Raw genomic sequence first — 17,597 nt, forward strand, 5'->3', positions numbered from 1 at the left:
GTACTCCTGTATTCCAGCCACTGTGCTAAGCACTTTGCATGCGTTATCTCATTTAACACCTGCAGCAACCCCACAATGCAGTTTCAGGGTGAAAACAGATTGATGTTTATTTTGATGTTAGGATGGCTCTGACAAAGTCTAAATTCTGCCCTACCAATCATCTCAGCTCCTTTGGATTTCCCAGAGAGCTGCGATTTGGAGGAAATAATAGTAGCATGGGGACCAAACAGCTGCTTTATTATTAGCTGCACAAGTATGATATTCTAATATATGTGCGATGTTGGAAGTTGGGTTGAACGAAGTGGCTTAGGCTTTGGGCTAGATGATGCCACCTACATCCATTGTCTGAATCTAAACCTTTGTCTGGGTGTACTCAGGTGTGCTGTGGAAAGGGCAGGGTCTGGGGAGAGAAGAGATCCAGGCTGTAGAGGGATTTCCTGAATTCAGATTTAAAATTTTGCCCATAGAGCCAATGAAAAATGAGAGAACAGAGCATAGGTTTTTCTTTTAAAACATTGCAACCCTGCCTTCTGGTAAATATGGTTCAGTGAATGTCCTTGATTTTTACCAGTAAAATAAGCAATTCCTCCCTTGTCTGTGTGGGGAATGTAACAAGAAAGATGAAGGCTCAGGCTGGGCCTGGCCTTGAAAAAGTTAGAGTTGAAGGGCCTGGCGATTAAAAAAAAACAAGACTTGGTGCTACTTTTGGTGCACACACTCAGTTAAATGGTTTATAAGGATTATTTCATTCAATCCACAGGAACCCAGGAGCTAGGTGCTAGTACTGTGCCCATTTTACAGATGTTGAAATGGAGACTCAAGTGATCAAGTAATTACACATGCCCACACAGTTTGTAAGTGACAGTTCTGAGACAATCCCAGGTTGGATGCCAGAGTCCTTGATGGCAAGCATCAAGTAAGATGTTACATTTTCAACGTCATTCTTGATACTGCTTTATTCGCAGTCATTTCACATTGCATTGTATACTTTGTTTCTATAGCTGTGTTATTTCTGAGCCCTCTTGTGTGTCATCTGCACATCTTTTCACAAAATATACGGTAGAGAAATTATGATCACTATTTAAAGATGAGACAAATGGGGCCCCAACTGCTTAAGCAGCTTTGTTTAGGTCATGTAGTTAATTAGTGACAGACCCAGCATGAAGACCTCTGGTTTCCTCATTCTCAGGCTTTACAGTGGGGTCACTGACACAAAAGGCAACTGACATGCACATAAAACCAGGTCGCAGGCCAGGTATCTTTCTCCTCCAGCAGAGCTTGCCTCCGCTGGGAGGTCAGGCCCTCAGTGCCATGTGGTCAGAAGACTGACCGCTCTCCTGTGGCACCTAGGATTATTTTCATGTTATAGCAGCCACCTGACTTGCAGGAAAGAATATCTCCAAGTCTTGGTAAAAAATCAGAATTTAAAAACTTCTAATCTGAGTCATTTTTCACCTCAGTTTCTGAAATATCTTGATCCTGGTCATTTTGAAACCAGCATAAACCACACAGAGACAACCTTTACAAAGCCGACACGTGAAGAGGATGTGAGCTGAAATGGGTTCCCTCCGCCTGGCTGAACGCTGCTCTGCCTCCAGTTCCTCCTGAAATGTCACCTCCTCAGGGGAGGGTCCCTTGCCTTGGCCTTGATGTTTCTCACATGCACATGAGTCATCACATCCTCTGCACGACTGTGGCCCTTTGTATATAGGCGACTGATGAGCATGGGACACTATAGCTGTTTACGAGGTCCTTGTGACCACTGGACAACTGAGAAATCCTTGAGGGCACGCAGGGCCTATGGTGGTACATACACACTGGGCTGAATTAATATTTGCTAAACAGACGAATAAGTGAGTGCCCGGTTACTGACATACTTTTCCTACATTACAATATATAAAATACAAAAACCTGCCTGGATTCTCTTGCTTCACACTGCTGCTTCCTTACTGCACGTTTTCTGAATACAAATAAAAATTTACTAAGCTGGATGAAAAAAATCTCTTGCTGGGTATGGTTTCTAGATTCATTAAACTGAACCCTGGGAGAAACAAAGCTAATAGAATTCTGAAGCTAATCTCTCCTTGAAGTCATTCCATAAATCTGATTAATGGGTTACCTTTAGACCACAAGCACAGTGGCAATATTAAAAGAAAATGCTGTAACAGGATTGTAATTCTGTTAACAAGGCTTCTGCTGTTTGCAAAAAGATTCCCTCATAGTATAAACAATTCTAGGCTGGATGATGCATGAGATTAAGCTGAGTGAAATTCTGAGGGCCTTAGTATTCAACTGCACAGAAATGAAAACAACAACAAAAAGGACATCAGTTTCTCAAATGGGTGAATATGAGACAAAATGGATAGAGCTAGGGCGAGCGATATAAGCTTTTATGTTGCATCTCAGAAAAAAAAAATTGTCCTCTCAGATATTGTATTCCTTGCCTGACATCCCGTCATGTGTCATATTTGGCAAAAGACAGTGCCCTTGAGCGTCCATCAGTTAAGATAATAACTAACACTTATCTAGCATATCCTCGCTTCCTATTCTGGGGTCTTTCGTAGAATCGATCCACCTCAGAGCTGGAAGACCTTTAGGGATGAACAGTACAGAATGTCCCAAAGTGTGTATGTTCGTGTTCATATGTGGAAAGAAATTTACAAAGAATCTAGTCCTAACAATACTTTAAAGTGGTAATGTTGAGAGAACATGAAAGTGGCCTCTCTAACATCTGTTCCCCCTTCTCTCAGAAATTGTTTTTTTTTTTTTTTTTTTTTTTTGTCATTTGGGTTTTACGTCTTCTCTGGGCAGCTCATACGATTTCAGGGAAGCTGATTTCATGCTAGACTCTGAGGCTCAGGTAGAAGCTAATTAGCATAGTCCCATCTTCTGCTCGCAGGGATGGGCAGTGAGCCATTGTGTCACTGAGGTGTGAGGAGGGTTTGGGGAGTAAGCTTCCTTGGCCTTCCAAGAATGCTTCCAGAGCACCATTCTTTCTCCCTTTGTGAATGATCATATATAGATGTGAAGGCTGGAGCTGCTGCAGCCATCTTGCTGCCATGAGGAACGTCTGCCTGCAGATACAGATGACACAGAGGGGGACTGAGTGCTAGATCTAGAATGCAGATGGAACTGTGCCTGCTCACTTGCCCACCTTGGGATGTTTACAGTGACGTACACCAACAGGTTTCTCTGTAAACTTGCTTGAGTTGAGCTTTCTGACACAACTGAATTAAACAAAGGGGGTTGGGGTACTTACTCCGGGTCCACCCAGAACCTTTATTATGTTAATGAGCATTGTTGTACTATTTCCCAAATTTATTTGGCTGTGGGTTCTATGCTTTGATAGTGCATCTCACAGGACAAGATCTAGTCTGACTCCCAAGTTTTACAAAACTATACATTGAGATCCAGAGATTTAAATGATTTTTCTAAGCTGTTACAGTTGACCCTTCAACAATACAGATTTGAACTGCGCAGTTCAAACCTGTGCTGTTCAAGAGTCAATTGTATCAGTAATTAGTCCCAGATCTGGGTCTAGAGTATAAGCTTCCTGACTCCTGCATTCTCGATTCAAGGTCAGAGCCCCTCTCTGCCCAAAGAAGGTAAGCGGTTCCTTCAATGAAGATAAATCTCAAAAAGAGAATTATTCTTTTGCAGAGACTCCAGGTTCCCAGTAGATTATAAAGCAAAGATTGCAAATTAGGGAGCCGACAGGCAACATAAGAACTTTACTTCCATCAAATCAAACAGATCTGAAGTATTGAAAAAAATTGTATCAGTTACCAAAATTTAAAGATCAGGTTATTTCGAATGAAAATGTTAATTTCCAGCTTCCCTAATAAAACTCAGGCAACCTCGCAAAACTAGGCCTGTATTTCCCCATGGTAACCAGTCAGAGCTCAGTGGCCAGCGCTGCCTCCGGAGAGTAATGCATGGGCCCCCTGTTTGTCACAATCCCCACCACTCCCTATTGTCTCCCAACACTGATGCCAAGTGTCTGGTGCCGTTTATCAGTCCCCCCAAAATAGTGTTTTCCTCTTTGTATCCAGTCTATTCCATTCAATTACCTTCCTGGCCCTGTAGTCAATTATTTTGCTATACTGGAAAAAATAATAAATGTTAAAAAAATATTTCCAAGGTTCAGCACGTTTGGAACAACACGGAGTTAATCAATGATGAACAGGTTTGTTTATTGCCCATTGTTTCCTAGTCCTTCATAGGTCATGGGTTAAGCGGGCTAGAATACTTTGTTTATTTTTTGGCCATGAATGTCTTTTTCAAGACGATTGCTTTGTCCCTATTATTCCACTAAATACACTTTGGGAAATACTGCCACAAAACCCCCTTACGTCCCTCCCTGCCAGTGAGCCTGTGGAATGTCTCTTATTACCAGGAGTATTATTACCCGGTTTCTATTATTATCTGGAAGTTATTCTGAGAACAGAACAACAGCAGCCTGGTCTCGATTGGGCCAGCACCCGGCACAGGTCAGTCAGTGCTCTGAACAACCTTCCATTATCCCCAAGAACAGGCCCATTATTCAGGGCAGAGGGTTTCTGGCAGAGCTGGGAAAACAGGACCAGACTAATTGAGGTCCACATGCGTTCCTCCCCAAGGAAACAGCTTCCTGGCTCACTATCTTCTCTGGGAAAAAAAAAAAGAAAAATGGAGAAAGGTGGAAAACAAAAAGTAATGGGGTGGATTGGTGACAGGAGCAAAGCAATGCTTTCTTAAAAAACAACAGTCTCTTCAAAGAAAGGCATCAGACCCTAACAGCTATTTTCCCCTCTCTTTAAACCTCCCTTACTCAAACCTGAGGAATGACTAAATCTCAACCCCAGGTTGTGCCAACCACATTCAAGACAATGAGGTCTAGCTGAGAAGAAAACAAGAACACCCAAAACAAAACCCTTGAGATTAAAATTTTTAGCCGTGCAGTCGTGGCCCTGCATGCACAGAGGCCGGAAGCTCATCTGATGCTGAAAAGGCATGGAGTTTCTCTTAGGGGTGCCCTGAAGACACCTGAGCCACTTGCGTTAAATGGTCTCCTTAGAAGATTCCCCTTGCTACAGCTTTCCAAGTGGACTTTGGCTCATAAAGCCCCTTGCCTGCCAGCTCCAAGATGGTCACCTTCCACTCCCACAAGGAAGGGGACCCCTCCTTAGGAGGAAGCATCCCCTGAGTAGCTGCCACGTACCCTTGAAGCAAGTTCCTTTCATTCTAAGATTGACCAGAGAAACTGTGGAACTACTGCTGAATTGGGGTTGATAAAGCCAGAGGGAAAACATCAGAGGGCGATGGACATTTTCCTGGAGAGAGATGGACAATTTCCTTATCTGCCAAGAAATCAAGCCCTCACGGGCTAGTGATTCAATCATCCAAGGCCTCTAAATTGCTAGCCTGGAAAGCACTCAATTATGGCAGTCCCTTTGTGAAGCCCAGACTCGACTCCCTTGCTTCTTGCCAGGCTACGTGAGTTGTCACAAAGTTGAGACACAGGGTAACGCCATTTTCTTCCCTTACTGACCGAGAGCACGTCCTGTTCCTAACACCCCAGTCTGGTCAATCGCTCAATGGAACCTTTGTAGAACAGTGACATGTATAAAATAACATGAAGCAATGCGGCAGGACGGGTGGGGCGCAGTTTTTGCTTTGGTTGGGACAACATCAGAGAGGAAGCTGAAGGACAGGCTTGATGACGGAGCTGCTATGAGTTGTATGTTCTAAAAATAAAGCCTGAGCTTGCACATTGACCCCTTACTGCACGTCAGGTGTCGTACTAAGCACTTTCCAAGGATCATCTTGTGCAACTCTCATGGCCACCCAGGAAGTGCCCCAATTTTATGAATGACAAAATGAGGCTCAGAGAGATTCGATCGGTTGGTTGCCTAAGGTCATGACTGATGGAGACAGTGTTTAACCCAGGCTGTTTTGGCGCTGCTTCTCCTAACACAACACTCTGCTGCTCACCTGACCAACAGTGGTGCCTCGCCCCCTGGTTCCAAACAGGCTCCAAGGTGCTCACGGCCACACTAAGAAGGGATGAGAATTTATGCAACATTCTTAAATCCTGAACCCAGGTGAAATAGCTAAGGAAATGCCACATAATAAAGACCTCCTAATTTTAATCAACAACTGACTTTTTTGTTGTCATTTCTCGCTTCTGGTTTTAGACCATAATCCTCACTATGGAGAAATGAATGGCTTCACTGAGATAAAATAATATTACCTCCCTACGCCATCCCTCCTACACACAGCAGGTGCAGCGGCAGCAGCCACCGGCAGATCAGAGCTGGGCCCACAAGCCTTCCCCGAAGTGTTTCGCGTTACCTGCTATAGACGAGGCATTCTCCGTTATTGACCACTTGATCGGATTTGTACCTCCGGAGGTCTTCCCAAGCATCCTTGATGGCAGTGACCCCCAGAATAATACAGATTGGTAACATGTTCACCTCAGGCTGGAAGGCATTGACCACGGGGACAAAATTCAGAACTGCAATGCCCACAAAATAGAGATTGGCAAACCGGTGCAGCTGCTCAAAGATGTTTTTGGGTATGAAGGAGAGCACAGTGTACTTGCTGGTCTTAATTTGATTCCCACAATAATGTCTGTTGGGGTTCTCTTTGTGGGACCATCCTTCAAAGGGCAGGTTGGAGACCACCACTCGTTTCTTGTCTTCTTTCCTTTTCCGCCTTCGTTTCACTTCCTTTCTCATCTCTGCTTAGTCCCGTCTCTAATTCTCACAGCATGGCACATGAGTTCCCCATAGAAGAGGTTTTTCCCTGATAAATTCCATTGTTCAGCTACCGGAGAGTCATGTCCCTGACACCTTTTACCTCCTTTCTCTTCTGGAGCTGTCTCTCTTCTTTCAAAAGAAAAATTAAAAATAAAAAGCCAGTGTACAAACACCAGGGGAGAAACATGACAAGGAAAGAGCTTGTAAAGAACAGGTGTGTACCCGCCAGTCCACTTCCTTCTACTTGTTGAGACTCCACCTGTTGGAATGTAGACGCCACCCACAGGTATCTTTCTTTTCCACCCCAGGCAGCCAAGAATAGGTGTGCCAACTCTGGGTCCTAAAACCTACCTGGTTAAGTTCTAAAAGCAAAGCCTTTTAGCCAAGAGGCTCAGATGCTTTAAAGTGGGATCCATTTCCTTGTTGGGGAGACATTGCCAGTCGCCCTCCAAAAAGCTGCTCCTAAACTTGGTCTCCTGAGATGATCCAGGCAATGCTGGATTTTAAATCTTGAGCTTTCAACCCTATTCTTGATAATATAACATTCTTATGCTTAATTATATGAGTGTTTATATGAGTTAAATGAAGGTTTCTAAATCTCAGCACTGTGCACATTTTGGGCTGGGTAAGAATTCTTTGCTGTGGAGGCTGTCCTGTGCATGGTAAGAGGTTTAGCAGCATCCCTAACCTCTACCCACTAGCTCCCAGTAGCACCATCCTTCCCAAGATGGCAACCAAAATGTCTCCAGACATTGTCAAATGTCCCCTGCAGGGCAAAATTGCCCTGGTTGAGAATCATTGAATTAAGTGAACTTAAGAAAATAGAACGTGTGAAGAGACACCAATCGTTTGCAAGTGCTGATGGGTTTGCATAACCTACTTGCAAGTGAGAAAACAAAAGCAGGATCTCTCTTACCTTTCATATATCTGGATGTTGGAGCAGTTTATCTCTCTATCAAAGCGGTGTCTCTTGAAATCCTCCACGCCGTCCTTGACCATGATGATGAACAGCACAACGGCCAATGGTAACATGGTGATTTCTCGGTGGAAAACTTCCATGGCGGGCATCCAGTTCAGAACCACCAGGAACAGGAAATAGAGGTTAGCCCATCTGGGAGGGGTGAGCAAGCCGTGAGTTAAAATCATGGGGAAGGAACATATAGTCTCCACACTTTTTCTTCCCTACTGTTGGCCCTTAACCAACTAAAATGACATTCTCTTTCACTGTCACCTCCAATATTATGGTAAAGGCTTTGAAGCCAAATCTTTCTAGATTCAAACTCTGTTCCTATTGTTCACTAGCCGAGTGACCTTTCTGAGCCTGTTTCATCTTGTGAGAAATGGGAATACTAATACCTACTGTAAAGGGCTCTCCTAAGTATTACATGGATAATATTTGTTAAGTGCACAACACAAGAGGGTTCTGCAACATAATAGTTGCTCAATAAATGGTAGCATATAATAATTACTAAATTTAGGATGATAGCTAAGCATATTTTGTTTTATAATTACAAGATGATTTGTAAATATATTATCTCAAAGGAGTGGCTTGCATTTTTAAGTTTTCCAAATCATGCGGCTCTTTCTTGTCACAGAACATTTGCACATGAAGATCTGTCTGCAGGAACATTTTACTGGCTCCCTTCCCTGACTTCTCTCTGCCTCTTTTCACCCAGTTAATGCATTCTCTTCTTTCAGGTTATATTTCAATTGTCACTTCCTCCAGGAAGACTTCCCTGACTTTCTTATCTAGGACAGATTTCCCTTTTACTCTAACAGCACCATATATCTCTCCTTGGAAATACCTATGTGAGTTACAATTTTACATTAATTTATATAATTCTTAAAATTAATGCCTGTCCCTTTCACTACACAATAAAGTCAGGACTACGTCTTTCTTTTTTTCCCTCATGTATCTTTAGCACTCAACACATAGCCTAACACAAGGTAGAATCTGATAAATATTGAATGAATGAATGAATGAATGAATGAATGACAAGTCTTTTCAAGGTACATGCATTTGGATAATAAAGGAAAGGTGGCCCAGAGGGCAGCATCTCTGAGTTCATCTGAGTGGCAGATACTTGTTTACAGTGGGTATTGTTTGGCCAAGTGCTTCTGTACCTGTGGAACTGCTCCAAGAGATTCTGGGGCAGAAAGGTAAAGATGGTATACTTGGTCGTGCAGATTCTGTTGCCAGAGTATCTCCCGGAGACCTTTGCCCAATCGTGGTGGAACAGGCTGTTGTTGGGGAACACGACCCGCTGCTGCGTCAGCCTGTGGCTCTGCCTCCCCTTCTCTGGGGACAGCAGTGGTGTGACTTCTGATGGAGACTGGATGAGGCCGTTTCTAACTCGCCACTGCCACCGATGCCAAGATGAGTCCACTGAGAGGGCCATTTCTGACAGCAAGCTACAGTCTGAAAACAGACACATGAAGTCGCTACAGTCAGAAGAAATATGTGGTATATCAATCGGCTCATCCATCTGTCCACCCATCCATCCAAGGAAGATTCTGGGAAACAACGTGAGAACAATAGGTTCAATCCCCCATCATCCACATGTTCTAGGGAGAGAGACATTAAGCAAATAATCATGTAAATAATATAGAACTTACACTGATAAGAGACATGGAAGCTTTTAAGGGGGTTGGGGCTCTCAGCCAAAGTACGGCCTGGTGAGCTACGATCCCAGAGGTCAGAATTCTAGCTCTGCCTCATTGCGAACACTGAACTGTGCCTTCACCTTGATGGTCCTCAGTTTCCTCACCGCAACACGAGGAAACCTATTCTCACTCTATTTTCCTCACAAGCTTTTTGTGAGGAACAAACTGGACAGGACGTTCAAGTATGTTTAAGACATGTCTCAAAGGGAAAGGTATCTATTCTGTAGTTTTTCTCTAGCTCTAAAATTTTCTGATACTGATGCTATTTTGGAGAACCTCATTTGGGGCCAGGACCTCAAGCAAGAGTAATAGGTGGGACAGAAGAGAAAAGTTCTTCTCTAGGACACTGAGGCCTGAGGTGATTGGGCTGTGTGGAATGTTATTGCTTGAACACAAGCTGGCTTTTCCGGGTCTGGTTGACTGGGGGTGGGGTTGGGGGTGGTCTCTTCCTTCCTCTCTGCATTTCATGGTTTCTGAAACTGACTCAAGCAGCCATCTCCCTAGATGGTGGACAAGTGCCGCTTTATCTAGGATATTTCAGTTTCTGAGCTCTTTAAATAGAACCTATAAGCAAGTCCTCAGGGTTCCTTTTAGCCAAATCTTGCTCAAAGACTCAGAAGGATATTATTCAAAGACATCCTTTATGAAGTCAGAAGTTGTATGTAATGGTGTTTCTCACCTAGCAGGGTCACCGGATGATTTTCTTTTGAATAAATGGATGAGTGAATGTCAGGTATTATTAATCTTACAATGAGCTACCCCACCTGTCATTGTAAATATGATTCACTTAAGGACGAAAAAGTCCCATTTCTAGTTTAAATGGTAATATTTTACCTTCCCGATGCCCATATGAACTGACCCTTATCATAATTCTCCTCATGACTGTAATCATTCCAAATGATTTTCAATCCACAGACCCCAAGGCTGCAAGAAGCTCTTCAGAGTCTTAAGTGAGTCCTTGTAACAAGCATGAAAAAATAAATGCAATTACTGATGCCCATCATAATGTGACCAAAAGCAATATCGTGACATTTGACAAGCCAGAAATAATATTCTATATCTTCTTTCTCATTATAAAAAACATGCCCCTTTTATGGATTCTTTTTTTTATTGTAAAGGAAAGGAAATGAAAAGATAATTCATGAATTGAGTAGAAAATGCAAATGAGAAATATTGCTTTAGCTGATGCCACACATATGAGACTTCGCACAATTTTAGGTGATAAGATCTTCATCAATGAAGAGATTGGATTGATGTGGGAGATGCAGGTATTTTAGGTGGGGTGGTTTAAACAGCCCATTTATCATAATCGTATTTTTTTATTAACAACGTAAAATAAGCTTTCTTAAAAAAATAAAGCAGATGTGAAACGAATGCCAGACTATTGGATGAAAGGTTGATGAAGAACTGGATATTTCTATAGTTTCAACATATCTTCCCCCCAAATTATGAATTACCATGGTAGAAAAAAAACCAATCACTTTGTAGTGGAGAAAACTGGCAGACACCACCTTACCCAACGGATCAAAGCAAACATCAGGAATACTGGGATAACGTGACATCTTGTGTCTCCTGACATAATGCACTGAGAAGGACATATCACTTCCAAGGAAGACACGAGGAAATATTGAAAAACCTCAAACTGAGGGCTACAGAATATCTAGCTTATGTTTCTCAATGATCAAAGGTCAAAGAAAGGCAGAGGACTGTTTCTGATTAAAGGAGACTAAAAAGAGACGACAAATAAATGGAATGTGTGATCCTGAACTATGGGAATAAAATAAGTATGAAGGACATTATGGGACAAGGCACAAGATTTAAATATAAATTGCAGATTAGGTAACAGTACTTTAATAATGTCGAATTTCCTGATTTTAGTAATTATATGGTAGTTATATTAAAAAAATGCTGTTGTTCCCAGGAAATCCATCCTACAGTGGGTATGGCTAAAGAAGCAAGGCATCTCAATGGTTACAAAATAATGTATATATTTGTATGTGTATATATGTATATATGTACACACACACACACACACACACACACACACACACGCACGCACGGTGGCAATCAGGAAGACTTCCTAGGAAAAGGAATATTTTTTAAAACTTACCAAAAGAAATGTGTAAGAGTTAGCTAGGTAGGGAGTTTGTGGAAGCTTGTTCCAGGCAGAACTGGATCTAGAAACAGAAAGTTCACAGGAGTGTCCCACAGAATGAATGGAATTAGGGGACAGAGTGGTGAAAGTTGAGGCTGGAGAGACAGACAAGGGCCAGATGGCCCGTGAGGGCTGCTTGCTATGCTGAGAGTAAGAGGAACCCCGAAGAGTTTCAGGCAGGGAAGTGACATGAGCAGAGCAGTGGATCCCAGGATTTGTTTTGGCCCAAGCACACTAGAATGGGCTGGAGAGGCCAATACTGGGCCTGGGGTGGCAGCTTCTTAATCCATTGCTGTCCCTTTCTTCCAGTAAATAACTTCTTTGCAAAAGCAGAACAGGAAACAAAGAATGACTGTGTAATCCTTTTATCTGAGGTGTGGTTTATTACTGCTTTCAGAAGGGGAGGAGCATGCCGAAGAAACTCTCCAATGTACTCCCTGTTGTAAAGTCTTTTTCCTCATTCTGCTTTTTTGAAATGGCATCTCTCACTAACAATAAACTCCAGTTTCCCTAATTCACACTCACAAGACTCTGGCTTGGAGTGGTAATCCTCTCCAGCACCAACATTGTTTTTCCCTGCGCAGAATGTCCCTTAGCTGGTAGTTGGGGGGACATTCCTCTATGGGGGCCATCAGACTAGCATACTAGGTTAATCGTAGTTTGCTGAGAAATGCTGTCCCATTCCCAAACTTTCTCCGTCTGGCCTGGCCCATATTTTCAATTAACCCCAATTCCTTTCTTTTTCATTTTAATGAATCCCAGTAAACCCCATCGTTAGCAAATTCCGTTTTCATTGTTATGGGTCAATCAACCAGGCATTCACGGAATCAACAAATACTCATTGAACCCTGGTTTTGCGCTTGGTACGTAAAACCTATACATCCATCCCTCTCTTCCTGGAGCTTGCGCTCTAGTGAGGCTGAGAGATTTTAAACACAAGCTCATAGAAATAAAAATATATTCACCAACCAGGACAAGTGCCATAAAGGAGAAGAGAGGGCAATGGGACTGCATTACAGATGCATGTGACTTTGTGGGGCTTCAGCTGAGATTAAGGGATAAGTGAGAGGGAACTGGATGGAGTACTGGGTGTGTATGTGTGTGTCTGGCTGTGTTGTGCAGATAGGTCTGTGTTGTGTGTATACTGTGTGTGTGTGTCTGGAAGTGAGCAACCTAAGAAGAAACCACCTTTGCAAGCTTCCTTGTGGCTACAGTGAACACGAGGAATTTAAAAAATAGAAGGAAGACTCAAGTAGAGAGCTAGAATGCAGGAATAAGTGGTTACTAGAAAATTATTTTCCCTTCAGGTTCAGTTCTCTAAAAAGTATATCAATTGGTCAGGACCATGGGGGAACAAAGGTCCTATAAAATTTAATCTACCCTTAGATTTTCAATAAATAGTACACTATCCTAATATTAGAATTAATTATAATAGAATCTAAGAAAGTTTGGCCTTAACCACAGGGGTTTTTAAAGCACTCTACCCTGAGGACAAAATGTGTAAATCTCACAGAAAGAATTTACTGCTAGACACCTAGTTAACAAACAATAAGCTCCTTAGAAGAAATAGTCTGAAGTCAAATCAATCAATTATATTAGTTTTCCTCAAATTGCAGTCATTTTTGAATTACCTTTCCAATTTTTGCCATACCCAAATATCATGTGCTTCATGAAATGCAATGTATTTTAAGTCAACTTATTTTTTAGAAGCTAAAATATCACCTTTTGCTTTGTGTTAAAACACTGATATTTAAAATTGAGGGGTTTGTTCTAGACCTGCTCTACTTGCTGCTCTGAGAACCAGGTTCAGAAACATCACCAGTCACCCAGAAAGCATCAGTCATTATCATTATTTGAGGCATACCTACTAATGCAGAAAAGGCTGTTAACATGTTTTGCAAGTTTTTTTTTTTATGTGTGTGTGTGTGTGTATGTTTCCCACAGAAGTGTCAAAACAACAACAGCAATATCAAAAAAGGGCTTTTCATTAACCCAGAATTAAGAACCCAGTGAACAAGATTCCTACCCATTCCCCGAGCATCCTACTAGATCAAGGAAAGATTTGCAGTAAAACAACTTTATGATCAATTTCTTATTCATTTTGTTTTTTCCCCACTTATTTTGATTGGATTTGCTTCAGCAAATGGCCATTGCATTTATGTAGTTTTCTGGCTATTTTATGAATACCCAGATGAAGAAACACAAGTAAGATGAAGTTACAGATGAAGAAACAAAAGTAAGGGGAACAGAATAATTCCTCTCTAGAATCTGTCATTTTTTTTCCTACTACCTTTCAGGAAAACTTATATCTATTAGAATCCAAGATGTACTTTTTGTCCCCCCTACATTTTAAAGTTTTGGACCTAAGATATGTCCCTAATTGATAAGGCAATGTTTATTTATTTTTTTTCTTTTTACCTTCACAACATTTTATTAAATTTATGGCATTTTAGATTCGAGCATGTATGTTTAGTTGCAGAATATAGAAATCACAGTTTGCTAGCCTCTTATGAAGGTTTCCAGTTCTGGGACCTGCCCAGGAAAGTTCAGTAAGGCCTTCATGGGAAAGGAATGGTCAAAGAGAGACCTTATTCTACGATGAGGTTCAGATAGTCTAGAAGCCTTAGGGACGGCTGAATTTCAGTCTTCATTCTCCTGGTACTCAGCTACAGGAGTCTACACAGAGCTGCTGTGTGCAGTCAGTTCTTGTAAGCGCCAGAAAGTGCCCTGTCCTTCCCAATGGGAAGAGCGAGAGCTGTGATTCTGCCTCACTCACACACTAACAAAACATGTCCTATAATTAGGATGTCAGATGCTGACTTCCTCTACAGAGGAAGAAATATTGAATAAGAAATGAGTCCAGGCCCTTGTACAGGGTGGGGTGGAGACTGTTGCCCTTGGAGGCTGGTGAGAGTAGAGATTAGTGTGAAAGAGGAGGGGAGGGTGAGAACGTAATAGCAATCACCTTAAATAAAATCAACCGAAGGATGCAGTTCTGTAGAAGATAATGAAAATACATGACAAATGATTGGATCCTACAGAGAGGACCTTCGTGGGACAGGAATGATCTTTACAAAACTCATGCATCGTCTGCCTGTCATGCTTAGCCTCCATCTCCAGTCATTTAGTTAATACATTTTATCCACGACTGGTTTTCTCTTAGCAACTCAGTCCATAAGAGCCTTACTCATACAGATTTTCAAGGACAACTATTTTTTAAACAGGCAGGAAGATAGTTCAGTAGTCTGCCATGTCATCCTTCATTACCCGCCAAGTTCATTAGCGTTTAGGGCTCACAAGTTACCAGCAAGCTGATCTCCCATTTGGTGTATTTGCAGCTCAGACATCTCTCATAATTTTTGGAGAAGAGTATCCCACTGCTTACTTACCACCTCCATTTGTTTCTGAGGTATGTCACCTTTAACACTTCTAAAACTCTTGGATTCCCTCCAAAATTCACTTTGGTTTCAGTAGTCCCCATTTCTATAAATAGCATCACCATTTACCCAAATGACCTAGGCATTTCTAGATTTCTCTTAGATTTCTCCTTTATTTACTACAGCCAGTCTATTTTTAAAGTATACTCATTTTTGCCTTCTAAATAGTCTTCACGTCTATCTGTTTCACAACACTTCTATTGCTTCCAATCTAGTGAAAGGCATTATCTCTTGACGTACTATTGCACTAGTCTTCTTAATGGGTTCCTGCATCCTCACTTGCTCCCTTTCCAATCTAGTCTTAACACAGCAGCCAGTTATTTTTCTACAGTCTAAATCAGATCATGTCAGTCCTCTTCTTATTGCTCTTTATAATTGCTTTGTGTAAAATCCAGACTTCTCTTGATAGCCTACATTATTTCATACGATCCAGTTCCTGCGAACCTTTCTCCTTCTTGCTCAATATTCTCAAATACTCCAATCTCTTCTTCTCTCTTTTGTGTATCAGTCTGGGCATTTAGCAGTTCTTCTCCCTTGAAAGTTTTTTCTTCACTCTTTGCCTAGTATGTTAGCCAGGCTAGGCTAGGCTGTGAAACAAATCAATCCCCGAGTCTCAGTGGCTTAGCACAACGTATGAAGAGTTTGCAGGTTTGAGTCACTCCCTCTATCCAGTGACTCAGGGATCCAGTCTCCCTCCATCTCATTATCTCAACATGTGGCTTTAAATATAGCCATAGCAGGGACCCAGAAGTGAACTACATCACTTTGCTCATAGCCAAATGGCCAGAACCAGTCACATGGCTTCATCCCAACTGCAAGGGAGGCTGAGCTATGTGGACAGTACATTGCATTTTTGGTGAGCATTGGCTGTGTCTGCTAGGTCCCAGATTAAATGACATTTGTTTCAGAGAGTTGTGTATGGAATGAATCCAATGAGAGCTACTGGCGTGGTGTGCAGCATGACAATACGGCATGGTGAGACCTATCATTATATCACCTTGTTAGCTGAAGAAAGAGATTTTATACTTTCCAAACACTCTGACACCTTCTATTTGGGTGTCCTACTCCAAATTTGAGGCCGAGAGGGCCCTTAGATTCTTGCCTTTAAACACTGCCCTGAGGGCCGCTGATAGCAAGATGTCAGATAATTCACATGCGCTTAGTCTGTAGATGAAACACGTTACATACTGTGTACACATATGAGCCACTGTTTTTAAGTGTGGCAGACACTCTTGAGATGGATATACTGAAAATCTGTTTAAAAGTATTATGGATTTCACAGTAGGATTTTGCTCTTTTGTATTTTCTTAATCCACAAATACTAAAGTTCTAGTTTCTCTTGGGCGGAGGTTGTGAAATTCTTTGATGACAAAAGAGATCTTTGGGCTCTGAAAGGTTGGAAACACTGGTGAACTAGAGGGAGCCCAGAACTGAAGGCAGAGTATTCAGGTAAGTGCAGAGAGGAAGATCTGTAATGCATAGTTCCTGACCTAACAACATAGTTGGAGATACAAGATATATACAAAACAAAGGTAAATGGGTAGGCTATCAATGGGGAACTGAGTAAGTGCAGACAGCAAGCACTGAAAGCTGCCAGGGATGGAAGAAAACATGGATGATGCTGGGTAGGACGAGGCAAGCTTCCTGGAGAAGCAGAAGTGGCTTATTAGTGAATAAAAAGGCTTGGTTGTCCAGAAGCAGGCGTGAGTCCAGAAGGTGTCAGAATAGGCAAGTGAGAAGCTCCAATTCTCGCAGACCCACTGAATCAGAAACTCTGGGGATGGGGTGGGAAATCTGCATTCTTTACCAGCATCCACATCGTTCGAAGGTAGGGGTTGCCAAAGAACAAACCTGGAAAGACACTGCATCACGCACTCACATATCTACTCTCCACTGAAAACTATCTTTTCCCATCTCCTTCCCTCTAGGCTAAGCCTGATTTCCCCAGTGTCTTCCTACCGAAAGGCAAAAGATCTTGGGAAATAAAAAGACAATGTGGGCAATCTTTTTTTTTTTTTTTCGTAACAGGCAGGTAAAATGAAAAGCATAATTTCATTTTTTTTTTTATCCATCCAGGCAGAAATGTGATTTCACTGAAAAGTTGTTTTTTTAGATTGTTTTGGTTTGTTTTACTGACAGAATAATTAAGTTGGGTCTAATTAAAAGTGAATAAATTGCTCACAGAAACAGAATAAATCAGTGCTGAGCTGAAGGGTGAAGAAAGTTGTTCAAAGTCTGCAGGGCTGAAAGCAATTACAAGACAATAGTACACACTGATGGGCTCAATTTGCCTCACTCAAAGCATATGCATAGTTATGTGAATTATGAGCTGACTAATACACCCAGGAAAGGCTGGAGTGGAGGTAGGACATGGAAAATTTGGGAGGAGCTTCCTCAAGGTCAAATGGACTAGACACTTGGGTTAGTGAGAAGAGTGTAGGGTCAGATTTGTGAAGTGGGGTGGGAAAGACTGGTATTTTAGCAGCTGCCTCCAGAGTTTTCTTCAGGCAGGAATATACTCTGACCAGCACTTGGGATGAATGGCAAGGGAACAAGAATTATGGAAAGATACGGAAAGAAGGTAAACCAAGCTAAACTGAC

General features: G+C 42.0%; 1 protein-coding gene across 5 annotated transcripts in view; it reads right to left on the bottom strand.

The window, feature by feature from the left end:
• ATP10B (ATPase phospholipid transporting 10B (putative)) overlaps nucleotides 1-17,597 on the bottom strand; it is a 316,187-nt gene that overhangs the window by 82,922 nt on the left and 215,668 nt on the right. For 4 of the 5 annotated variants that reach the window (XM_074313866.1, XM_074313867.1, XM_019740727.2 and 1 more), the window contains 2 exons: nucleotides 8,865-9,159; nucleotides 7,657-7,851 (listed from right to left, as the gene is read on the bottom strand). In XM_074313866.1, coding sequence (XP_074169967.1) covers nucleotides 7,657-7,851; nucleotides 8,865-9,139 — 470 coding nt within the window. In that variant the 5' untranslated portion in view covers nucleotides 9,140-9,159. Of the gene's footprint in view, nucleotides 1-6,333; nucleotides 6,976-7,656; nucleotides 7,852-8,864; nucleotides 9,160-17,597 lie in introns of those variants that run through there. The other variant, XM_019740746.2, reaches the window with a different exon arrangement.

The sequence above is a fragment of the Rhinolophus sinicus genome, linkage group LG10 (genome assembly GCF_036562045.2).
Source record: "Rhinolophus sinicus isolate RSC01 linkage group LG10, ASM3656204v1, whole genome shotgun sequence".
Classification (NCBI taxonomy): Eukaryota; Metazoa; Chordata; class Mammalia; order Chiroptera; family Rhinolophidae; genus Rhinolophus; species Rhinolophus sinicus.